This window comes from Anomaloglossus baeobatrachus, chromosome 7 (assembly GCF_048569485.1).
Source record: "Anomaloglossus baeobatrachus isolate aAnoBae1 chromosome 7, aAnoBae1.hap1, whole genome shotgun sequence".
In the NCBI taxonomy this organism is placed as follows: Eukaryota; Metazoa; Chordata; class Amphibia; order Anura; family Aromobatidae; genus Anomaloglossus; species Anomaloglossus baeobatrachus.
Window position 1 is genome coordinate 141,478,723 of NC_134359.1, and position 26,919 is coordinate 141,505,641.

Genomic DNA, 26,919 nt, shown 5'->3' on the forward strand with positions numbered 1-26,919 from the left:
TTTTTTTAAACAAACTGCAGTTGGGGAAAAGTGGTTTTCTGAAACCAGAAAACCCCTTAAATGGTTTCAGAAAGGATTTTATACCAATGTTGTTGTTTTGTGCGTTAGTTGATTAAGGGACAATATTAATAACAAACAATTACTTCAAAATACTTTAGGGATATTGTATTTATTCAGTAATTAAATTATCATTGAAATACATTTTTACAATAAACTACTTTCAAAGAAAATTGCCTTTCATTTTTTATTAAGTGACCCCATTATTTCAATGATTTTAATTGAATTGATGGACACATCTGAAAGACCCAATTCTAGGGTTTGTGGCTCCCCAGTCACTGTATCTCCTGTACTCTCCAGGTCGCAGGTAATACTGACGTCCTCTGTAGTTGGGTTCTTCATAGAACATCCAGTATCCATCTTGTACTTGACAAGAATGAATGTCGTTGTAGTGGAATTTTTCATAGACATGAGGACAATCTTCACTAAATTCCATCATCTGACCTCTAAAATCTTCCTTTTCATAGATCTTGATTCTGAATGAACCCTGATGCTATTAACATAAAACAATTACAAAAATATTGCAGAATTAATGAACTCGTAAAAGAATAGACATTCGTTATAAATTACAATCATAAATTATTTTTTTCTTATGTGTGACTACTGCAACTACGTCAAGGTTAACTGAATACTAAGTGGGTCATATGGTGTTCTGCATGGGAACGTCTGCATCTGTGTTCACTAGAGATGGGAGGACCCATGGAAGTTTGGTTTGGCGTGACCTGGACTTTACCTGAACCCCAATGGATGTCACTGATTGTGTAGTTTGAGTCTCTAACCACATACAGCCAGCTATTAACAGAACACTTTCGGGGGCCAGTGGAAGGGGTTTTTCCATTTTTTTTGTTTAGTGCACCCTACATCCGATCACGCAGTGAGAGCTGATGAAGCACTGCAAGCGGCTCCCATTAGGCTGAGCACTGAGCGTACCCGAGCACATCGATGGTTGCGTGAGTGGTTTGCATATGGAAAGAACCTAATCTCCGAATGCAAACTATGTTTTCTTTTGTAAAGTCTCTGTGTTTGGTACAATCAGTGAACACCTAACCTCGGGTTCGGTCATCTCTAGTCTTTGCTCATTAACCATATTCTCATAAAATAGACCATACATCTTATAATTTAATATCTTGCAGCTCTGGCATCACATGATTTAACTCAGCCAAACAGGAGGGACTATCACGAGAATTCTAAAAAAATAAAGGTAAGGAAAGCAGCAGAAAATTTAGAATTTTACAGCCTAGAAATAGGAGGTCAGGGCGTATAGCTCATTTTACATAAGGATAGAAAAATGCCTATATGTGATTGTGCTGTACTTCTACAATACTTAAGCATGTTAAAATAGGAGTGGTAACATCAATCTGAATAATAATACAATGATTCAAACGATAGGAAGATCCTGGACCTGCAGAGTCAGTGTCTCCGGGAATTGATTGATCTGTTTTCTAAAGCACCTTAGGGGCTCATGTGCACATAACTGCTGAATATTCTGCAGCGATTTGACAGGACGTGTGCGCTTCAAATTGCTGCAGAAACACTGCATAATTGATGCAGTTTTTTTGTAGAAAAAAGCCAATTTCATGCACTATGGCTGCTCTTCCACCATAGACAGAGAGGGAGCTGCATCCAAAGCGCACAGAATAATTGACATGCTCATTTTATGAACGCACAGATTTGGGTCAAAATTTTAGCAACCAAATTGCTGCATTCAAAAAAGTATCGTGTGCACGTATCATGCACAATCTACATAGATTGTGCTGGGGACGCAGGACGCATGCATTTACACTGCAGTGCTATACGCAGCGTAAATGCATGCAATTACGCAACGTGCGCATGAGCCCTAATAGCACACTTTTTGATATGTCTAACAAACTGCAAACACAGAGGGCAGTGTAATACTCCTAGGTCCATTTTGCTACTGAAGGAAACTCATGAAACCACAGCTTTTGTGTTACAGATTGTATGATTTCTGGCTTGTGAGATGGATGAGCTGTAAGCTAAATCTCTTTGAATTTCTTTTTCCTTTATTGTATTTTTTTTTAAGACAAAGTAAAAATCACCACATTCTAGAAATGAAAATGTTACTGTTTACGTCACAAAGTGTGCATGTTGTCAAAATTTCTTGCACAATATATAAGGGAGGCATCTACACTGAAAAAGGGATGATTTTTGGACAGTTTGTACAATTTCAACAGCCTAAAGAGTCTGTCCATATGTCTGTTATCAAGTGGTTAACTTTTTTTTTTTTCCTGGTAAAATAGGTTGAGGTTGTTTGGACAATAATAAAGCTGTGTTTGCAGGAGAGCACTCAGTCCTATGAGACATCAGAGGCTCATACATGTATCTTACAGGTTTTGCAATCTTTAGAAATGTTGAGTGTGAATTTGACAAAGCTGTCAAATATGAACTTCAAAAGATCCACTCAAGTTCCATGTCCATCTGTTCATGTAATCTCAGGCAGACTTGATGATGTTGAGACCAGAGCTCTGTGGAGGCCATATCATCACTTCCAAAAGGCTGTGTTTTTCTTTATGCTGAATGTAGTTCTTAATGACATTAATTATATATTTGGGGTCTTTGTCCTGCTACAAAATAAATTTTTATCCAATCAGATGCCTACCCGATGGGGTTGCATGATAGATTAGTGTCTGCCAAATTTGAACCAAAGATCCATGATTAGCTCTCCAAGATGTTTTGATTAACCTCCTTGCTGAGTTCCTTCAAAAATTGTGTGCAACTGTACGTAGAAGAATTGATCTTTTGAAGGTAAAGTGTGGTCATACCAAATATTGATTTATTTAGATTTATAATAATTTTTTTAAGGGGTGGTCCAACATCAAAAATGTATTTTCTAGCTATTTATCTTTTCTCCTTAACTACTTTTGTAATTATCTTTCTAATTCAATTCCCTACACTTCTCCTCTATCTCTCTAATCTCTAAAGGTGTTTTTTTTACTGCACTTCCTCTGATGTTTTGTTTGAAAGGAGTCACAAATGTGATGTCACAGGAAGCTGGCGCTGCAGTCAATCTTCACAGCGCTCACCATCTCTCCTGGAAGAGGACATCACCAGGGTGCAGCGCTGCAGATACTTACTAGTTTCTTGCATCGCTGCCCCCTTAGGATCTCCTTGATCCTGGATGATGTGTGATAGATGCTGTGGACGAGGTTATTACAGGGTTGGCATTTTACTCATCTCTCTGTGGCCACTTCTATTGCTTGTGTGACAGACATCAGTTGGGGGCAGTGCTACATGCAGTTAGTGACACCAGTGCTCTCTCACAGCCTCTAGCACCACCCTCAAATGACGCGCCATCAGCGCTGGTGTCACCTACTGCTTCTAGCACCAATCTCAAATGAAGAGTCACAGGAAGGGCAGTAAAAAACACACCTTTAAGGATTAGATAGGGAAGAATTGTAGGAAAAAGTATAATAAAGAAAATTACAAAAGTGGTCTGGGTAAAAGATAGTTGGAAAATACATTTTAGGTGTAGGACTACCCCTTTAACTTTACATTTAGTTAATCGATAAAAAAAAACTATTAACACTTCTAATTTTTCGACCTATTCTTAGTTTTTACTTCATTACTTTTGACTTAGCATTTTTTCCCCACCTGCCTAAAATCTTTTTCTCGTATTGAATGTTAATTTGATATTTGTACTAATATTGTCAGGAGCATGAGTTCAGTAAGAATAAAAATTGGTTTAACCTTTATTGGTTGCTGATACATGGTTTTACAGTGGTCATTAATGGTCCTTATTACTCAGCTTTTTCTGGCGCTGGAAATAAATATTTTATATTCCCCAGTGGGAAGCAGGGGCAATTACCTGTGTAGTTCAGCTAACACCTTGCAAATGTCTCAATCTGTAACAGTATGTATAGCGGCCATTTAACCCCTTAAATACTGCTTAGTGATAGTGACATCTAGATGCTTACTAGAGAGAGTAGGCTCCCTCTTCCACAAGATTGTCACTCCTGCTATGCAATAACAGGGTGATAATAATTGCCATAGCAACCCAAGGTAGAAAATTACTCTGAAGTCTGACAGCTATGATGGTCTGTTAGATCATTCCGTAAGCAGGGTCTAACAGGCCATGTGTCAGCGTGGTGATGGGTTAAGACAAGCTTATGCAAAATCGTTCATTGCTCATCTTTATTATTATCTGTATGTAAATGCTGTGTCTATTTTATACACATATGCAATTTGCATGTCTCTGTGGCGCCCTGGACTAGCCAGGTCGTCACAGGTAACACACACACACCCCCACCTCCACTAGACAGTAACATTAGCCAAACCAAAAATCCTTGTTGCCTCCCTGCAGGGTCTGATGTCCACACCGGGTAGGGTGGAGCCAAGTGGTTGGCCCCACCTACCGAGGAGTTCACAGGCCTGGAGGTGGGAAAAGTGACAGATTTGTCCTGGAGGTTGAAGTGAGAGGAGTAAAGTGGAGAGTGTCTGGGTTTGTGGCCCAGGCACTGACAACAAGGTTGGCAGACGGTGGTGGCCGTCTGCAGGAGTGGTGAATCAACGCGGAACCGTAGGACCGGGGACGGGCGGTGGCCCGCTAGTACCGACCGGGGAGCGAAGTGAAGCCAGCACACACAGGCAGGGCCATCAGACTCCGACTAGGCTTGGAGTCGCCGTCAACAGTCAAATCCGAGTGTGACAGGAACCCCAGGGGTTTCCTAACAGCCAAAGACCCGTTAGAAGGCAACCGTCTGAACCGTGAGGGTATACAACTACCGCCTAAGGCTAGAGACCCAAGGGCCAGCGCCTGCAGGCAAACGGGCTCCTCCGGCACCCATACACCGGGAAGCGGACTACCGTTGGGGACCCATCGTAGTCAAACAGTACACAAAGGTGCAGGGAAAGACAGCCGCCATCACCTGTCCGGGGAGAGACACTGCAGCCGGCTGTGGGACCTGTCCATCCAGCCGTTTGGTTTGCCGAGGACTTTGTGCATCTCTTACTGAGTGAGTACACCCATGCCATCCGGCACCGCGCCGCGCTGTCCCTGCAACCCTGCACCTCACCAACCCTGCCTCCCCGTCACACCACCGGGCCCCGGGACCACCGACCCCTACCCACGGAGGGGGAAAACAACATCCCAGCTGCTCCCTACCATAGCTCCTGGGATCCCCGTCACCAGCAGCGGTGGTGCCCATCTTCACCACAACCCGTGGGTGGCGTCACGGACTAAATCCCCAAACAAATCAACCACCCTTTTCACTCACGGGCGAGGAGAGCCGCTCGAGTCCCCGGATCCGGCCCACCGCTCGAGCCACCGAGCAGCAGCTGCAGCAGCGCCGGACCCGAGCGTTAGCGAGCGCAGCGGCGTACCCTCCGCCCGTGACAAACTTGGCGTCACGAACAGGATCGGACCCATCTACTTACCAGTAGAAGTGCGCCATGTGATCCCCGCCGGCGGTGCCCGGCCGAAAAATTTGAAGCGCCGCCATCTTTGGCGCGAAAATCTCCCGCTCGAGTGTCTTCTCCGAGCAGGGAAGGTGCGAAAGCGAAGCCCCGCCCCCAACAAGTGAAAGTGCTGAAGAGAACCAAGGGGGGGCGGGTGTGTGTCTGCCGAATGTAGCCGAGGCTATAAAAGCGGGGACGCCAGGACTCTGCAAAGCTACCCGGTTCCTGGAAGCCGCTTGCAACATGTCCGCACCACCTGAGAGCCCTGAGTCTTTGGAGCCTGCCCCCGGGATGGCGACTTGGCTGAATACCCAGGTGATGCTGTTGTGCTGTCGTAATCGGGCCAAAGTACGGGACCTGCTAAATCGCTAGACCGCTGAGATGGAGGAGCTGGCTGCGGTCGAGCGGGCGCATGAAATAGAGGCCATGCTAGAGGAACTGGTGAGTGACCCACGCCCTTGTGTCCCTGAAGGACCGGCCGCTGCGGCTGAAGGACTCGGTCTACCCCTGGCCCCAGCAGGGCCCGTTCCATCGCCTGTGCTGACCGCCCATACAACCCCGCTCAGGCCGCCGTCCCCGATGGAGGTATCGGAGTCCGTGTTGCCCTGCCAAGGCCCAGAGGCCCGAGAGGATGTCCGCCCACTAATGGCTGGAGCGGTTGACTTGGAAGAACCGAGGGCGGGCCTCCGTACACCGGCTGACGACAGGTCACTTGCCACTGAGGAGCCACGAGTCTGGGCTCAGCTGGAAACCGTTACCGACCTGCCAGGTCTCACCATTAACCCCCAAGAGTCAGATGACAGCGGCTCAGGGGCTGACACGGAGCCTGTCTCTGAGGAGGAGGGAGTCCTCGGCTTGTATGACATGGAGGCCACTTAAATCCCTCGGAGCAGAAATAATGGATACCGGGCAGCCCTTCCTCATCGCGCCTGCCGTGCACTGGAGGGGCTGGAACCCGTGTTTCTTAACCTGGAGCCGGGTGAGGAGTACGGAAGTGAGCAATAAAGGCAGCGGTCCACCGTTGCATACAGTTGTCCCCCGTTGGGACCCCCAGCACCGTTAAATATGTGAGTGAATGACAATAATCATCCGAAAGATCATCTGATTATCTACGTGATTATCCCGGCCATTGCCGGCAAATTGTCCCCGGAGGGACTCTGTGTTTTTACCCCCCACATGAGAAACTGCTCACGAACATGGCCGAAAACTAGCAGGCCACCCACGAACTTGTGGGTTTGTAAATAGTGTTGTGGAATGGATACCGTTGCCGCCTCCGGAGAGGCAGATTGGAGGAAGGACCCGCAGCAGAGCAGGCTGGTGCCCGGCCACCACCAGGACCTGTGGTCATCCTCCGGGGGTCAGGGGTCCCCCTGGACGTGGGGTCCCCTGAAGTGACAGCTGGGTGCGAGTAACCGTACCCGTTCCCGCTCGGGCAGCCTGAACCTGGACTAGGGTCAAGGGGTGCTGCCCACTTCTTAGGGGCAGCATCAGGGCTTGGTTGCTTGGGTGGGAGAGCAGAAGACATCCGTCCGTCATTAATAAAAATGTTTTATGTGTAACGTTTGAAGTGACCTGACAAAATTGCTTATGTTTTATATGTTTACATGTTAATTTATATTTTACAGTTGAAAAATAAAACCGGTGATGGACGGGCAGCCCGCGGACGGTCTGCATTTCACCAAGGGGGAATGTGGAGCCCTGGACTAGCCAGGTCATCACAGGTAACACACACACACCCCCACCTCCACTAGACAGTAACATTAGCCAAACCCAAAATCCTTGTTGCCTCCCTCCAGGGTCTGATGTCCACACCGGGTAGGGCGGAGCCAAGCGGTTGACCCCACCTACCGAGGAGTTCACAGGCCTGGAGGCGGGAAAAGTGACAGATTTGTCCTGGAGGTTGAAGTGAGAGGAGTAAAGTGGAGAGTGTCTGGGTTTGTGGCCCAGGCACTGACAACAAGGTTGGCAGACGGTGGTGGCCGTCTGCAGGAGTGGTGAATCAACGCGGAACCGTAGGACCAGGGATGGGCGGTGGCCCGCCAGTACCGACCGGGGAGCGAAGTGAAGCCAGCACACACAGGCAGGGCCATCGGACCCCGACTAGGCTTGGAGTCGCCGTCAATAGTCAAATCCGAGTGTGACAGGAACCCCAGGGGTTTCCTAACAGCCAAAGACCCGTTAGAAGGCAACCGTCCACACCGTGAGGGTATACAGCTACCGCCTAAGGCTAGAGACCCAATGACCAGCGCCTGCGGGCAAACGGGCTCCTCCGGCACCCATACACCGGGGAGCGGACTACCGTTGGGGACCCATCGTAGTCAAACAGTACACAAAGGTGCAGGGAAAGACAGCCACCATCACCTGTCCGGGGAGAGACACTGCAGCCGGCTATTGGACCCGGCCATCCAGCCGTTTGGTTTACCGAGGACTTTGTGCATCTCTTACTGAGTGAGTACACCCGTGCTATCCGGCACCGCGCCGTGTTGTCCCTGCAACCCTGCACCTCACCAACCCTGCCTCACCGTCACACCACCGGGCCCCGGGACCACCGACCCCTACCCACGGAGGGGGAAAACAACATCCCAGCTGCTCCCTACCATCACTTCCGGGATCCCCGTCACCAGCAGCGGTGGTGCCCATCTTCACGTGGGTGGCGTCATGGACTAAATTCCCAAACAAATCAACCACCCTTTTCACTCACGGGCGAGGAGCGCCGCTCGAGTCCCCGGATCCGGCCCACCGCTCGAGCCAACGAGCAGCAGCAGCGCCGGACCCAAGCGTTAGCGAGCGCAGCGGCGTCCACTCCGCCCGCGACATCTTTTTTACACTTTTATGACATCCATTTTTTTACTTGAACAATTTCATAAATAATATGAGGCCAAAGACAGTTTTCTATGTTAATAATTGTAATGGATCTATGAAATTAGTAGGACATATGGGTGTTAATCTATATTTGAGCTGTTTTTGCACACCCTTTAAAGGGAATCTGTCACCAGTTTTTTTCATCTAATCTGATAGCAGCATAACGTAGAACCAGAGACCCTGATTCCAGCGGTGTGTCACTTATTGAGCTGCGTAGTGTAGTTTTGAAAAAAAAAATCACTATTAAATCAGTAGCAGATTATCATTACAGGAGTACTTGACGTGCTGCAGGTAGTCCAGAATATTATGAGCTATGTATAACTGCTAGATCTGCAGCAGAGAAAACATTGGTTTTATCAAAATGACAGCAGGCAGCTCAGTAAGTGACACATCACTGGAATCAGGGTCTCTGTCTCTACATGATGCTTCTCTCAGATGAGGGAGCAAAAACCTGGTGACAGATTACCTTTAACTTGTAATGAGTGTGTTTTATCTGAAATAAAGATTAAAGTAGAGCATGCCTTGATTTTTTACAGGTAGGCCATCTGTTTGTGTGTAAAAATGTTGTGAACTATTGCATTGACATAAATTTGTCAGTTTACTGTCCAAATGCCTCCTTTTGCAAACTGACATTACATGAACAGATCATACACTCATCTGAATGAGTACTAAAACTGACAAGTCTAATGCAGTGCATTGCATTAGATACAAAATAACAGATATATGGAGTATTGCTGCATTTAGGAGAAATTGCATAATAAATGGTGGAGTTCATTTTCCCCTAACATTTATGAAAAGGAAAAATATTGAGCTAAATTGACATTTTAGTAAAAAAAATTTTTTCTATTTTTTATTGAATATTGTGAAACACTTGAGTATGATTCTGAATACTTTGACGTGTCCATATGATAACTCTTAAAGTTTTCCAATATAAATATCCCGCCAAATCACTTCAAAAGTAAAGACATCTGTAAAATAAAATTTTGGTAAATTTCCTTGAAAATCTGAAAAATTACTGATAAACTTTTAAGTTTTCTGTCAGCCTTACAAAATAAAGTGATGCTTACAAAAAAATATTCCAACATAAAAGTGGATATACGGTATAGGCTATTTTTTTTTTTTTTTTGTGAAGTGACTATCTGATTTAAGGGTATACAAATTCAGAGTTCCAAAATTGTTTGTTTCTCCAAAATTTGAGTAAATTCAGATATTTTTATAAAAAAAAAACAAAAGTAAAACCAACAAATTTACAACTCACAAAGTATAATGTGTCACAAAAAATAGTCTTAGAATTACGGGAATATGTAGAAGCAGTCCTCTGTTATTACTACTATATAAAGTGACTGTCATGATCCAGGCTGGTATCTGCTTTGGCAGTGTTCCAGCCTTGGCCTGATCATGTCAAGGGTTAACTTCCCACTGCCTCGTTCCTGTTCCCAGGACATTATATCTGGCCACTCCTCTGTGCCTTACCAGTTATATTCTATGCCTTTGGTATGTGTAGCTGGCTCTGGTGAGTTCCTGATCTATCCTACCGCATTCCTCTGATCCCCTTCTCCTGTTTACCTCCTCCAAACATGTCTCTCCTTATCTCGTGTACATTGACTTCCTGGTATCGACTTACGCTCTGGCCCGACCTGATTCTGTCTCTCCCCTCTGACACCTCCATTACTGACAGGCTCTTGACCCCATTCTGATAATAAAACCTAAAGGAATGTCAGACAGTCAGGGTCCACCGTGCAAAGACTCTGCTGCAGACTATGGCAGAGGATAAGGGGTATATAAGTGTGCCACTATAAAAAATAATAGCACAAGTGCAGAGTGCAATACCTCTGTTAAACTCACAGAGGAATATAATTAGAAAATAAAGCAATTCCTCCATTACTTGGAGGGTGTGTGGAATGGTCTCTGTTAAAGATCACAGAGACAAAAGCAGTGAGTGGGAAATGGCACCTACCTAGGTCCGTTCCTCTAGTGGTGCCAGGAGACGGACAGCAGCGTAAGCCGCACAAAGCTCCTACCTGCGTTCGCTCCACTAGTGTGCGAGGACATGAACCACTAGATATGGCACCTGCCTAGGTCCGCTCTTCTAGTGGTGCAAAAAAGACGGACAGCAGCGTAAGCCGCACAATGCTCCTACCTGCGTTCGCTCCACTAGTGTGCGAGGACACGAACCACTAGATATGGCACCTGCCTAGGTCTGCTCTTCTAGTGGTGCAAAAGAGACGGACAGCAGCATAAGCCGCACAAAGCTCCTACCTCTGTTCGCTCCCCTAGTGTGCGAGGATACGAACAACTGCCAGACGCAGTATAAGGAACGCTAACCTAGTGGCAACGTCCACCTACGAATAGAATCACAAGGCCCAGCCGGACCATGTGCCTCAGGCACCTGCCTATGTCTGCTCCACTAAGAGGTAAGGATACGGACTGCAGTCGAAGCTGTAAGGTATAAGAACGCTACCCTGCCGGTAACGCTCACCTAACATAGACAGAGAGATGCCTAGAGGGACGTGCACAGAGCGTCTACCCTCATGCATGAACCAAGAGGACTGAGCGCCGGGCGGCATGCGTCAGGGTCTTATATAGACTCTGTGCCTCATCAAAGATGGAGGACACCAGAGCCAATCCGCTGCCAGAATGACAGCAATGACGTCACGCTGGCCTATCACCGAGCAAAGCGTCACAAGCACATGACCAGCGACCAATCGGCAAAGAAGGTGTCAGAGACATGTGACCACGTGTCAGCGATGATGTCACCCGCACATGTGCAATGGCTCCAAGATAGGACTTAGTCTCCAGCGCTTGCACATGTGCAGTAGCAAGAAATCCGGACATAGTCTCCAGAGCCACAGCAACCGTAACAGTATCTCCCCCTCAAGGGCCCCCCTCCCAGTGACGCAGGTAATCGGCAACTAAGTCGGGAGCATGGACAGCCTCCTCAGGCTCCCAAGAGCGATGTTCCGGGCCATAGCCCTCCCAATCTATCAAGAAGAACCTGCGCCCTCTAACCATCTTAGAACCAACTATGGCTTGTACCTCATAGCTAGAGCGAGAGGAATCAGAGGCAGGAGAGTGCACTTCATGAGCGTGAGGTAAAATAGCCGGCTTTAGCAGTGAAACATGGAATTTGTCATGGATCCTAAGATGGACGGGTAACTTCAAATGGTAGACTACAGGATTTACCTGTCGAAGAACCTCATAAGGACCCAGGAAGCGAGGAGCAAATTTGACAGAGCTCACTCTAAGTTTCACGTGTTTTGCAGAGAGCCACACAAAATCCCCTGGAGAAAAGACAGGAGCCGGGCGACGAAACCGATTGGACACCGTCTTCATACGGTCCTTAGCTGCTTGGATCGACTCTTGAGTCCGATCCCAAACCTCTCTGGCATTAGTTTCCTAGTCGGCCACAAGAGGAGAAGGTGCAGCAGCGGGAAACGGTACCGGTACCCTAGGGTGTTGCCCATTATTGAGTACGAATGGTGTCTGCCCAGTGGCCTCAGCCAGCGAATTGTTAAGGGCAAATTCTGCCCAGGGTAGGAGGGAGGACCAGTTATCGTGGTTCTCAGCAACAAAGTGTCGAAGGTATATAATCATGGATTGATTGGTACGCTCAACCAAACCATTGGCCTCCGGATGGTATGCCGAAGAGAGATTCAACTCAATTTGCAGAAGGCTACAAAGATCTCGCCAGAAACGGGAAGCAAATTGCGGGCCTCTATCACAAATGATACGATCTGGCATCCCGTGAAGCCTAAAGACATGCTTAAAGACTAGTTTGGCTAGTACCCTGGAAGACGGGATTCTCGATAACGGTACGAGATGAACCATCCGGGAGAAATGGTCCGTAATGACCCACACAAATCTATGTCCCTGTGAACATGGAAGATCATCCACAAAGTCCATGCCTACCACCTCCCATGGTCTATCTGGCACTGGTAAAGGATGCAAGAGCCCAGCCGGTCTCTGCCGTAACGGACAGTTGCGAGCACACGAGTAGCAGGAACCGACATATCTCTTGACGTGGCTGGCTAAGTGTGGCCACCAATACCACCTCTCCAGTAACTCTCGTGTCTGCCTAATACCAAAATGCCCACCCACCTTTGAGGTGTGGGCCCACGACAGTATATCATTCTGTCGATCAGGCGGCACAAAGGTCTTTCCCGGTGGGATTTGGTCTAACGTCACAGGGGAGAGCGTATGAAAAACCCTGGAGGGAAGGATAAGACGAGGTTCGTCAATCTCTTCCTGGGTAGAAACCATAGAGCGAGACAGAGCGTCTGCCTTGTTATTCTTACTCCCAGACAGATAGTTGATGGAGAAGTGAAAGCGGGAGAAAAACAAGGACCAGCGGGCTTGGTGAGGATTCAGATGCTGAGCGGTTTGTAAGTACGTCAGATTCTTTTGGTCTGTATAGACCTGGAAAGGATGTTTCGCTCCTTCCAGCAAGTGACGCCACTCCTCCAAGGCTAATCTCAGGGCGAGCAGTTCCCTATCCCCAATGGCATAGTTTCTCTCTACCGGTGAAAAGGTTTTAGCAAAGAAGAAACATGGCCTTTTTCTACCTGCACCGTTCTTTTGATACAAGACCGCACCAGCACCCACTGAAGAGGCATCAACCTCCAAGAGGAAGGGCTTATTCTCATTGGGTCTTTGAAGAATGGGAGCAGTTGAAAAGTGTCTTTTTACTGCCTCAAAAGCCTGGGATGTCTCAGTAGACCAGACTTTTGGATTAGCACCTTTCTTAGTCAAGGCCATCAAAGGGGCCACCAAAGTAGAGAAATGGGGTATGAACTGCCTGTAATAATTTATGAATCCTAAGAAGCATTGCACCGCCTTCAAGGAATGAGGTTCGGACCATTCCAGGACAGCAGAGCGCTTTGCAGGATCCATAGCCAGACCCTCTTGTGAGATAATGTAGCCCAAAAAAGGCAAGGATGACTGCTCGAATACACATTTTTCGAGTTTTGCAAACAAAGAGTGCTCCCTTAAATGGGAAAGGACACGAACGACATCCTGACAATGAGTCTCCAGATCAGGAGAAAAAATCAGGATGTCGTCCAGATACACCACGACGGAGGATAACAGTAAATCCCTGAACACATCGTTTACGAAGTCCTGAAATACTGCGGGTGCATTACATAAACCAAAAGGCATGAGGAGGTATTCATAGTGACCGTCTCGGGTGTTAAAAGCGGTCTTCCATTCGTCACCCTCTCGAATTCGTACCAAGTTATACGCACCCCGCAGATCCAACTTCGTAAAAACCTGAGCTCCCCTCAGTCTGTCAAAGAGCTCCGAAATTAAAGGTAACGAGTATTTGTTCTTTATTGTGATTGCGTTGAGACCCCTGTAATCTATGCAGGGACGCAAATCACCCTCTTTCTTCCGAACAAAGAAAAACCCAGCTCCCGCGGGAGAGACAGACTTACGAATGAACCCCTTCTCTAAACTCTCTCTTATATAGGTCGACATGGCCTCCGACTCAGGTATCGACAGGGGGTAAACCCTGCCTTTAGGTGGAACCGAACCTGGGATAAGGTCTATGGCACAGTCATACGGCCTATGGGGTGGAAGAACCTCAGCACCCTGTTTGGAGAACACGTCAGCGAAATCCAAATAGGGTGTAGGTATGGGAGAGAGATCAGTTGATGCAACCGCAATGACCTTAGGTGGTAAGGGAAGACATCGGGACTGACATTTCGAACCCCAACTAATAATGCTGTCGGACTCCCAGTCAATGTGAGGAGCATGAGTCCGAAGCCATGGGAGACCCAGAAGGACGTCGTCTATACCCTCAGGCAAAACAAGAAAAGAAATCTCCTCTATGTGACCCTGAAGCAGGGAAAGGCTCTAGGGAACTGTCATCAATCAATGTAATGGGGTCAGACAACATAGTCCCATTAACAACACGGACAGGAATAGGCACCTCTAACATGATAGAGGGAATATTGTGTCTTTTTACAAATCCTGAGGACAAAAAAGTCCCGTCAGCTCCGGAATCCACAAAAGCCATAATAGGCCATGTATTCACAGAGAATGAGAGCTGACCTGGGATACTACACTTAGAGGGTGCAGAAGACGTCTCTAGTAACCCCCCTCTAATGGTTACTAGGCCTGGGAGTTTCCCTGACGACTAGAACACTTGTTGGCATAGTGCCCAGCCTGACGACATACGTAACATATAGGAGGACCAGACTTGCGTAGTCTGGAGGACGTATGACCTAACTCCATAGGAGTGGGAGATGTTTCAGATGCTGAGGAAGATGGTAGTGGACCCTCAACAACTGGAATAGCCCGATGCTTAGGGCGTGAGGAAGAGACCTCGAGTCTACGTTCCCTATGGCGTACGTCGATCCTTGTTGCTACTGTGATCAAGTCCTCCAGAGAAGCAGGGACCTCACGAGTAGCAAGGGCATCCTTGACATAGCCTGCCAACCCTCTCCAGAAGATAGGAATCAACACCTTCTCTGGTCAATCTAGTTCTGCCACCAGAGTTCTAAAAGCAATGGCATAAGAACTAGTGGATAACGAACCCTGAGATAGATCTAAGAGTCTCAGAGCTGCATCATGGGTAACCTGCGGACCCATGAATACCGCTTTAAGAGCATCAAGAAAGTCTTGATGTCTCAGAGTAACCACATCAGAGCGCTCCCATAAGGGAGTCGCCCATTCTAAGGCTTTGTCCTGAAGTAAGGAGATGATAAAGCCTACTCTGGACCTCTCCGTAGAGAAGCGAGAAGAGTTGACCTCTAGGTGTATCGGACACTGACTAATGAAACCACAACATGATCTGGCATCGCCAGAATATCTGTTTGGCAGAGCAAGTCGAGGATCATGTGCAGATGTCACCATGGTCTGAGGTTTATCCTCTATACTCTTGAGCCGCAACTCAAGTACTTGTATGTAACGGTGTAACTGCTGATATTCTGCCATAACTGCCAGACCCTTGGCTCAGTCCTAATGTTACGGGGGGCTATCTGATAATAAAACCTAAAGGAATGTCATACAGTCAGGGTCCACCGTGCAAAGACTCTGCTGCAGACTATGGCAGAGGATAAGGGATATATAAGTGTGCCACTGTAAAAAATAATAGCACAAGTGCAGAGTGCAATACCTCTGTTAAACTCACAGAGGAATATAATTAGAAAATAAAGCAATTCCTCCCTTATTTGGAGGGTGTGTGGAATGGTCTCTGTTAAAGATCACAGAGACAAAAGCAGTGAGTGGGAAATGGCACCTACCTAGGTCCGTTCCTCTAGTGGTGCCAGGAGACGGACAGCAGCGTAAGCCGCACAAAGCTCCTACCTGCGTTCGCTCCACTAGTGTGCGAGGACACGAACCACTAGATATGGCACCTACCTAGGTCCGTTCCTCTAGTGGTGCCAGGAGACGGACAGCAGCGTAAGCCGCACAAAGCTCCTACCTGTGTTCGCTCCACTAGTGTGCGAGGACACGAACCACTAGATATGGCACCTGCCTAGGTCCGCTCTTCTAGTGGTGCAAAAAAGACGGACAGCAGCATAAGCCGCACAAAGCTCCTACCTCTGTTCGCTCCCCTAGTGTGCGAGGATACGAACAACTGCCAGACGCAGTATAAGGAACGTTACTCTAGCGGCAACGTCCACCTGCGAGTAGAATCACAAGGCCCAGCCGGACCATGTGCCTCAGGCACATGCCTATGTCCGCTCCACTAAGAGGTAAGGATACGGACTGCAGCCGAAGCTGTAAGGTATAAGATCGCTACCCTGCTGGTAGCGCTCACCTAACATAGACAGAGAGATGCCTAGAGGGACGTGTACAGGGCATCTACCCTCATGCATAAGCCAAGAGGACTGAGCGCCGGGTGGCGTGCGTCAGGGTCTTATATAGACTCTGTGCCTCATCAAAGATGGAGGACACCAGAGCCAATCCGCTGCCAGAATGACAGCAATGACGTCACGCTGGCCTATCACCGATCAAAGCGTCACAAGCATATGACCAGCGACCAATCGGCATAGAAGGTGTCAGAGACATGTGACCTCGTGTCAGCGATGATGTCACCCGCACATGTGCAATGGCTCCAAGATAGGACTTAGTCTCCAGCGCTTGCACATGTGCAGTAGCAAGAAATCCGGACATAGTCTCCAGAGCCACAGCAACCGTAACATATTCCTTGTTTCTGACTAAATGTTTGATTGCTTCTCTGTATTTTGTTTAACCTGTAGTATTTGCCCTGGCTTGTCTGACTATTCTATTGCCACCTTGTGGTGACTTCACTGTACTACTCCTGGGCAGGTTTATTCTGCTGTTTCTCCATTCTTCTGCCATCTAGTGCAGTTTGTATTGCACTTCCTCAGAACACCCAGTAGCACAGCATGACAGTGACACATGATTTGAAAAATGGGGTTTGGTCATGAAGGCCAAATTGGCTGCCAGTAGAAAAAGTAATAAAACAAAAAAAAAACGCGAAAAAGCAAAGGAAGAAAAATAACAAAGACCCGTTGTAAAAGAAAATTAAGACATTCATGAAAGTATTCTGAATTATAATTAAATAATGAAACAACTTACCAGCGGGCTTACACGGCAAGATCTAATGGAATCATTATAGCCCATCCATTGCTGGAAATCCGCATACTCTCCTCTATGAAGGAAGTACTGGTGGCCTCTGTAGGTGGGGTGCTCATACAGGATCCAGTTCCCACTTTCTACACGAATGGAATTACAACGTCTAAAGTAGGAGGACAAGTCTGCACACTCAGAGTGACACTCATAAGAGCGACCCTGGAAATTCCTATCTTCATAGAAAATAATCTGTGGATTCAATGATCATAATTAACTCATATAACACAGGTCTGAAAGTGTAAAATTATTTGAAACGTAAGAGATGAGTTTTATATTCTTTCAATTGCTGAACTTAGTGAAAATATTGAAAAAACAAACCATCACATAGTTTTTCACAAATACTGACTCCATAGGCTTTTCTTGCACCATATGTTTACCCCTTTGCGAGAGCTAAAATCATAGTGATAACTGCTACTTTTTTACCTGTAACAAGGAGGGATTCATCCTTACAAATAAGAATTATATTATATTCTTGTTCATCTTGCTTTTATGTCATTTAATGTGTTTTGTGAAAAATCCATACGTAATAGTTAAAATAGAAGTGTTTTTTTAAAAATTAGGTCATACGAAAACATAAACTTGGTCATTGGATTTGAAACAATCTTCATAATCCCAAATTTTCCATATCTGTGTAAACTGAAACTTGGAAAAGGAAACAATGGGACATTTTTCAGACAATTTACACAAAAAAAACAGACTATCCCATGATTTGTGTTCTTGCTTATTATCTCCTATAGATACTGTCTCTGCATGTCTCTACAAATATAAAATCACCATAACAATTCTAGCAATATTATTAATATGGTAGGATTATTATTATTAGTGATATCCTTATTACTACGAAAAATAATAATATAGAATCAGGGCATAATTCTTCTGATTAAATACAAAAGTTCTCTAAAGATAATACTAAAACTGACCTTTTGTGCAAAGAAACTCATCACAACTAAAATCATAACGCTCAAGAACATCCAAAACCAAGCATTATGCCCAATAAATATTTCTTTATTTATATTTCAATTTTATAAAAACATATATCCAAAGCAAATAATTATTCATTTGTCACAATTATATTATTATAATATTTGGTTTTATAATATTTACATATTGGCACCTTTTCATATGGTAATAATAATTTAATCATTTGTAATTAACTAATATTCTATTTTTGATTGAGTAATATATGTGGCACAGTGGCACCTTTTATTATATAGATTGTATTTAATATTTTTCTCTTGAATAAATATTTTGCTAACACTATATATATATATATATATATATACTAGAAGGTGGCCCGATTCTACGTATCGGGTATTCTAGAATTTACGTATTGTGTAGTTCATGTATGATTTTTGTTATATATATATATATATATATATATATAGATGTTGTTGTGTGTAGTTACCAAGTGTTTGTGTAGGGGCTGTACATGTTCTGGGTGTTGTCTGGGTGTGGCGGGGGGTGAGAGCGGTGTTGTTTGTGTGTTGCGTTGTTTGTGGAGAGCTGTGTGTCTGTAGCGTTGTGTGTGTGTGTTGCGCGGTTTGTGTGTGTGTGGTGTGTTTTGGGGGAAGGTATGTTTTGTGCAATGTGTGTGTTGTGCGGTATGTGCGTATATTTGTGTGTGCAGTGTTGTCTGTGTGTGGGTGTCTGTGTAGGGCAGTTGTTTGTGGTTCCCAGTGTGTGTGTGTGGTGTCTTGTGCAGTGCGCGCGCGCGTGTGTGTGTGTGTTGGGGGGAGGTGTGCACTCCCCATCGTGCTCCATCCCCCATTCAGCGCACTCCCCATCGTGCTCCATCCCCTATGCTGCGCACCCCCCATCGTGCTACATCTCCCATCCTGCGCACTCCCAAACGTGCTCCATCCGCCATGCTGCGCACTCCCCATCGTGTTCCATCCCCCATGCTGCACACTCCCAAACGTGCTCCATCCGCCATGCTGCGCACTCCCCATCGTGCTCCATCTCCCATGCTGCGCACTCCCAAACGTGCTCCATCCGCCATGCTGCGCACTCCCAAACGTGCTCCATCCGCCATGCTGTGCACTCCCCATCGTGCTCCATCCCCCATGCTGCGCACTCCCAAACGTGCTCCATCCGCCATGCTGCGCACTCCCCATCGTGCTCCATCTCCCATGCTGCGCACTCCCAAATGTGCTCCATCCGCCATGCTGCGCACTCCCAAACGTGCTCCATCCACCATGCTGCGCACTCCCAAACGTGCTCCATCCGCCATACTCCGCACTCCCCATCGTGCTCCATCCCACATGCAGCGCACTCCCCATCGTGCTCTATCCCCTATGCTGCGCACCCCCCATCGTGCTCCATCTCCCATGCTGCGCACTCCCAAACGTGCTCCATCCGCCATGCTGCGCACTCCCAAATGTGGTCCATCCGCCATGCTGCGCACTCCCAAACGTGCTCCATCCGCCATACTCCGCACTCCCCATCGTGCTCCATCCGCCATGCTGCGCACTCCCAAACGTGCTCCATCCGCCATGCTGCGCACTCCCAAACGTGCTCCATCCGCCATGCTGCGCACTCCCAAATGTGCTCCATCCGCCATGCTGCGCCAGCATCAGCCTCTCTACCCGCAGCATCAGCCTCTCTGCCCGCAGCATCAGCATCTCTCCTCCCAGCATCAGCCTCTCTCCCCGCAGCATCAGCCTCCCTGTCCCCATCCGCACTCCCCATCGTGCTCCATCCGCCATGCTGCGCACTCCCAAACGTGCTCCATCCGCCATGCTGCGCACTCCCAAACGTGCTCCATCCCCTATGCTGTGCACCCCCCATCGTGCTCCATCTCCCATCCTGCGCACTCCCAAACGTGCTCCATCCGCCATGCTGCGCACTCCCAAACGTGCTCCATCCGCCATGCTGCGCACTCCCAAACGTGCTCCATCCGCCATGCTGCGCACTCCCCATCGTGCTACATCCCCCATGCTGCGCACTCCCAAACGTGCTCCATCCGCCATGCTGCGCACTCCCCATCGTGCTCCATCTCCCATGCTGCGCACTCCCAAACGTGCTCCATCCGCCATGCTGCGCACTCCCAAACGTGCTCCATCCGCCATACTCCGCACTCCCCATCGTGCTCCATCCCCCATGCAGCGCACTCCCCATCGTGCTCCATCCCCTATGCTGCGCACCCCCCATCGTGCTCCATCTCCCATGCTGCGCACTCCCAAACGTGCTCCATCCGCCATGCTGCGCACTCCCAAACGTGGTCCATCCGCCATGCTGCGCACTCCCAAACATGCTCCATCCACCATACTCCGCACTCCCCATCGTGCTGCATCCCCCATGCTGCGCACTCCCAAACGTGCTCCATCCGCCATGCTGCGCACTCCCAAACGTGCTCCATCCGCCATGCTGCGCACTCCCAAACGTGCTCCATCCGCCATGCTGCGCACTCTTAAACGTGCTCCATCCGCCATGCTGCGCACTCCCCATCGTGTTCCATCCCCCATGCTGCACACTCCCAAACGTGCTCCATCCGCCATGCTGCGCACTCCCCATCGTGCTCCATCTCCCATGCTGCGCACTCCCAAACGTGCTCCATCCGCCATGCTGCGCACTCCCAAACGTGCTCCATCCGCCATGCTGTGCACTCCCCATCGTGCTCCATCCCCCATGCTGCGCACTCCCAAACGTGCTCCATCCGCCATGCTGCGCACTCCCCATCGTGCTCCATCCGCCATACTCCGCACTCCCCATCGTGCTCCATCCGCCATGCTGCGCACTCCCAAACGTGCTCCATCCGTCATGCTGCGCACTCCCAAACGTGCTCCATCCGCCATGCTGCGCACTCCCAAATGTGCTCCATCCGCCATGCTGCGCCAGCATCAGCCTCTCTACCCGCAGCATCAGCCTCTCTGCCCGCAGCATCAGCCTCTCTCCTCCCAGCATCAGCCTCTCTCCCCGCAGCATCAGCCTCCCTGTCCCCATCCGCACTCCCCATCGTGCTCCATCCGCCATGCTGCGCACTCCCAAACGTGCTCCATCCGCCATGCTGCGCACTCCCAAACGTGCTCCATCCCCTATGCTGTGCACCCCCCATCGTGCTCCATCTCCCATCCTGCGCACTCCCAAACGTGCTCCATCCGCCATGCTGCGCACTCCCAAACATGCTCCATCCACCATACTCCGCACTCCCCATCGTGCTGCATCCCCCATTCTGCGCACTCCCAAACGTGCTCCATCCGCCATGCTGCGCACTCCCAAACGTGCTCCATCCGCCATGCTGCGCACTCCCAAACGTGCTCCATCCGCCATGCTGCGCACTCCCAAACGTGCTCCATCCGCCATGCTGCGCACTCCCAAACGTGCTCCATCCGCCATGCTGCGCACTCCCAAACGTGCTCCATCCGCCATGCTGCGCACTCCCAAATGTGCTCCATCCGCCATGCTGCGCCAGCATCAGCCTCTCTACCCGCAGCATCAGCCTCTCTGCCCGCAGCATCAGCCTCTCTCCTCCCAGCATCAGCCTCTCCCCCCGCAGCATCAGCCTCCCTGTCCCCAGCATCAGCCTCTCTGTCCCCAGCATCAGCCTCTCTGTCCCCAGCATCAGCCTCTCTGTCCCCAGCATCAGCCTCTCTGTCCCCAGCATCAGCCTCTCTCATCCCAGCATCAGCCTCTCTCATCCCAGCATCAGCCTCTCTGTCCCCAGCATCAGCCTCTCTGTCCCCAGCATCAGCCTCTCTGTCCCCAGCATCAGCCTCTTTCATCCCAGCATCAGCCTCTCTGTCCCCAGCATCAGCCTCTCTGTCCCCAGCATCAGCCTCTCTGTCCCCAGCATCAGCCTCTCTCATCCCAGCATAAGCCTCTCTCATCCCAGCATCAGCCTCTCTGTCCCCAGCATCAGCCTCTCCATCCCAGCCTTCCCCAGGATCAGCCTCTCTCCTCCCAGCCTCCTCCAGCACGCCATGCTCCTCTGCCGACACTCACTCACCCGATCGCATACACTCACACATACCCACACACACCCGATCGCATACACTCACGCACACACACATTGACGATATTGCACATACGCGCTCATACTCACAACATCCGGAGATACCACATGCTTCTGGCCATGTGATCCTCCGGCAGGTCCTGGAAGGTCACAACAGCACAGTATCGAGGCCGAGAAGCAAGCAATATCGCCGGATGCTTTGAGTGTGTGGATGCGATGTGATGTATGTGTGAGGTGTGTGTGAGAGTGAGTGTGAGCCGGTGTACACTGGTAACTATGATACACATCGGGTAACCAAGGGACCTTAGTTACCTGATGTGTATAATGGTTACCAGCGTTCACGGGCACCGTGAAGATCCCAGCATCGTAAGGTTATGTCTGGCGCTGCTGGGATCGTGACGGAGCCGGTGTAGAAGGAAGCGATATCCCAGGATGTTGTGAGTTTGTGGATGTGATGTGTGAGGGGTGTGTGAGAGTGAGTGTGATCTGATGTGTGTGTGTGTACTCACCTGGGAGTTGGAGCTACGTGTCAGTTGGGCAAGAGCGAGCGTGCATTGCGTGAGGGAGGCGGGGCCTGCAGAGAGCCGGGGCGAGAGGCCAATCCGTGTGGGGGGGCGGGGCCATGGCGAGCCCAGCGGCCAATCAGCTTTGTGTCACCGTAAGGACACAATTTTGGAGCATGACAGACAGACAGACAGAATAAGGCAATTATATATATAGATATATATATATATACAGTTAGGTCCAGAAATATTTGGACAGTGACACAATTTTCGCGAGTTGGGCTCTGCATGCCACCACATTGGATTTGAAATGAAATCTCGACAACAGAATTCAAGTGCAGATTGTAACGTTTAATTTGAAGGTTTGAACAAAAATATCTGATAGAAATTGTAGGAATTGTACACATTTCTTTACAAACACTCCACATTTTAGGAGGTCAAAAGTAATTGGACAAATAAACCAAACCCAAACAAAATATTTTTATTTTCAATATTTTGTTGCAAATCCTTTGGAGGCAATCACTGCCTTAAGTCTGGAACCCATGGACATCACCAAACGCTGGGTTTCCTCCTTCTTAATGCTTTGCCAGGCCTTTACAGCCGCAGCCTTCAGGACTTGCTTGTTTGTGGGTCTTTCCGTCTTAAGTCTGGATTTGATCAAGTGAAATGCATGCTCAATTGGGTTAAGATCTGGTGATTGACTTGGCCATTGCAGAAGGTTCCATTTTTTTGTATTCATGAACTCCTGGGTAGCTTTGGCTGTATGCTTGGGGTCATTGTCCATCTGTACTATGAAGCGCCGTCCGATCAACTTTGCGGCATTTGGCTGAATGTGGGCTGAAAGTATATCCCGGTACACTTCAGAATTCATCCGGCTACTCTTGTCTGCTGTTATGTCATCAATAAACACAAGTGACCCAGTGCCATTGAAAGCCATGCATGCCCATGCCATCACGTTGCCTCCACCATATTTTACAGAGGATGTGGTGTGCCTTGGATCATGTGCCGTTCCCTTTCTTCTCCAAACTTTTTTCTTCCCATCATTCTGGTACAGGTTGATCTTGGTCTCATCTGTCCATAGAATACTTTTCCAGAACTGAGCTGGCTTCATGAGGTGTTTTTCAGCAAATTTAACTCTGGCCTGTCTATTTTTGGAATTGATGAATGGTTTGCATCTAGATGTGAACCCTTTGTATTTACTTTCATGGAGTCTTCTCTTTACTGTTGACTTAGAGACAGATACACCTACTTCACTGAGAGTGTTCTGGACTTCAGTTGATGTTGTGAACGGGTTCTTCTTTACCAAAGAAAGTATGCGGCGATCATCCACCACTGTTGTCATCCGTGGACGCCCAGGCCTTTTTGAGTTCCCAAGCTCACCAGTCAATTCTTTTTTTCTCAGAATGTACCCGACTGTTGATTTTGCTACTCCAAGCATGTCTGCTATCTCTCTGATGGATTTTTTGTTTTTTTTCAGCCTCAGGATGTTCTGCTTCACCTCAATTGAGAGTTCCTTAGACCGCATGTTGTCTGGTCACAGCAACAGCTTCCAAATGCAAAACCACACACCTGTAATCAACCCCAGACATTTTAACTACTTCATTGATTACAGGTTAACGAGGGAGACGCCTTCAGAGTTAATTGCAGCCCTTGTCCAATTACTTTTGATCCCTTGAAAAAGAGGAGGCTATGCATTACAGAGCTATGATTCCTAAACCCTTTCTCCGATTTGGATGTGAAAACTCTCATATTGCAGCTGGGAGTGTGCACTTTCAGCCCATATTAGATATATAATTGTATTTCTGAACATGTTTTTGTAAACAGCTAAAATAACAAAACTCGTGTCACTGTCCAAATATTTCTGGACCTAACTGTATATCCATATATATGTATATGTATATATATATATATATATATATATATATATATATATATATAAAAATAACAGTTTATTTTTATTTTTTAGAGTAGTGGATATTTATTAATTGTTATTATTAATTGCTATAGTACTGCAACACTTTAAATAAATATAATATTTTCACTAAAAGATCTATTTTTTTGATAAGCTCAATATAATTTATGAATTTTTCACCTTATTTAAGTATTAGATTAATATTGCCCCATTATAATATTTATTACCTATGCTTCCCAGATAAATTATGTATGGTCTTATGTCTATATTTATGCTTTGCATTTGCTGTTAATGGATATTTGTTTGTTATTTTTCTGATGCTTTGACTGTGGACGCTGTGCTATCCCCTTAATTTTGTATTTTATCACCAGCTATATATAATTTTATGATATTTGTTTTGGATATATGTTTTTATAAAATTGAAATATAAATAAAGAAATATTTATTGGGCATAATACTTGGTTTGGGTTGTTCTTGAGCAACCTTTTGTGTTGTCATGTTTCTTCTGAGCAGAATATGCTTGTACATTATGCAATTACATGACATAATTTAGTCTGTAAACATGAAACAGAAGGTCACGTGTTTTGTCAATTAAATTAGTTAATATATAATACATGTGTACACAAATACCGCATAAAGAAACATGTACATAGAACAATAAATGTAAAAATAACTAAAGTAAACTTGCCCACCCAAAAAATCATTACTGACAGATCCAAGTTCCTTTTACAGAGCTCCCCATTCTCTAGTCTCCTGCCCCTTCTACAATATGTGATAGGATCTAGAAGTGCACTTCTGTCAAATCAAAATAATAAAGGGGGTTATCCAAATTTGGAATAAAATCTAGATGCATAATTCATGTGTAGGGGGGTCAGAGTTATACCCACCCCTGCAGAAGTAGCCGGCACACTGATGGTCTATATATAATGTGTAAAATGTAAGTGTAATATATAATGTGCATGTGAATTGTATAAAAAGTAACCTGGTGGCTTTCTATACAATTCACATGCATAATATACATTACACTTACATTTTACACATTATACATAGATCATCAGTGTGCCGGCTACTTCTGCAGGGGTGGGCAGAACCCTGACCCCCCCTACACATGCAAAAATAGAAGCCCATCACTGACCACACTGAACACATTATGTGGAGTGTTTGGATATGATGGTCACAGAACATTATTGCTAGTGATATTTAAGTACACGGGGACCATTAAAGTATATGCATTGGAGGGGCAGAGACTTTAACAGGTAAAACGTATCTATTTTGTTATTTTTAATACATATTCCTCAGGCAGGATTTTTTTTTTCTTTTACAATTGGAAAAACTCTGATAATTAATGTACCTGGCACCAGCTCATCTATCCTTACTGTGCACACCTAAACTGGAGACCCCATAGTCCCCTATCATCCGTTTCACACTCTGACTAATGCCTAAACTTACAATGACTAGGTAGAAGCTGCCCTTAAGGCCCCGTCACACACAACGAGATTGCTAACAAGATCGTTGCTGAGTCACAGTTTCTGTGACGCAGCAACGATCTAGCCAGCGATCTCGTTATGTGTGACACCTACCAGCGATCAGGCCCCTGCTGTGAGATCGCTAGTCATTGCTGAATGATCCGGACCATTTTCTTCAAAGGCGATGTCCTGCTGGGCAGGACACATCTCTGTGTTTGACACTGTGTGACAGGGTCCCAATGACTGCCGAGATCGTTTTATAGGTCGCTACTGCGACCTGTATCGTTACTGCATCTTTGGTAAGGTCTGACTGTTCGACATCTCACCAGCGACTTACCAGCGATCCTTATCAGGTCGTATTGTTGTCGGGATCGCTAGTAAGTCGTTGTGTGTGACTGGGCTTTTAGACGTCGGCTCAGAATTGCAGATTTCATTCTTATGTATATTGTATGTGTTTTTTAATCTAAACCTATTATGCAGCAGTAAGTCAAAGAGAACAGAATACAGCTGGCACATGAATGTAAGTATAAAAATCACAGATCGCATAAGTAATCACATGACGACTGCTGGAACTGAACTGGGAATCAGAGTGGGAATTTAGTATATACTTCACTGTCAGAACCCCCCATATTAAGCTTCCTGCCTAATGTTATGCCTTGGAGACAATCCCCTTTAAAATAATAATAAAAAAATATATAACAAAATGTCCAGTTGATAACTCAAAGTAGCAAACTATAAATTAAATGAATAAATGGAATACTATAGGAAAAGTACAAAGTATATTAAGCACAGATATTCCACAAGAAAAAATAAATTCATTTTCTTACCTTTCCCATTATGCTTTCGGCTAGTTGATTGCTAACAATATCTACTACCAACTTACAACAGCACAGAGGCCTTTATATACATGCTCTGTTGCATATAGAATGTGCTGACATTTTGCCAACTAATCAGAATGAATAGCTTTGTTACAATCACTGAAGATTATTCAGTATTCACTATCGCCATTGTAGTATTTTTGTTTGCACTAATTTTCAGAAGCTTCTCCCAGACCACTACACACAACACAGCGCCAATGTTTAAACTGCTAGTGAAAATGTGTCATGTTATTGACTAAGAAGAAATATATTCAATTTAATCATATATAGAGATGAG

General features: G+C 46.9%; 1 protein-coding gene across 1 annotated transcript; it reads right to left on the reverse strand.

The window, feature by feature from the left end:
• Positions 1 to 274: 274 nt before the first annotated feature.
• LOC142246009 (gamma-crystallin-3-like) lies at positions 275 to 26,600 on the reverse strand. Its single transcript, XM_075319018.1, has 3 exons — positions 26,592 to 26,600; positions 16,879 to 17,121; positions 275 to 550 (listed from the first exon to the last, which is right to left on the reverse strand). The coding sequence occupies exons 1-3, from the start codon at positions 26,598 to 26,600 to the stop codon at positions 275 to 277; spliced, it is 528 nt and encodes a 175-aa protein (XP_075175133.1).
• Positions 26,601 to 26,919: the final 319 nt, after the last annotated feature.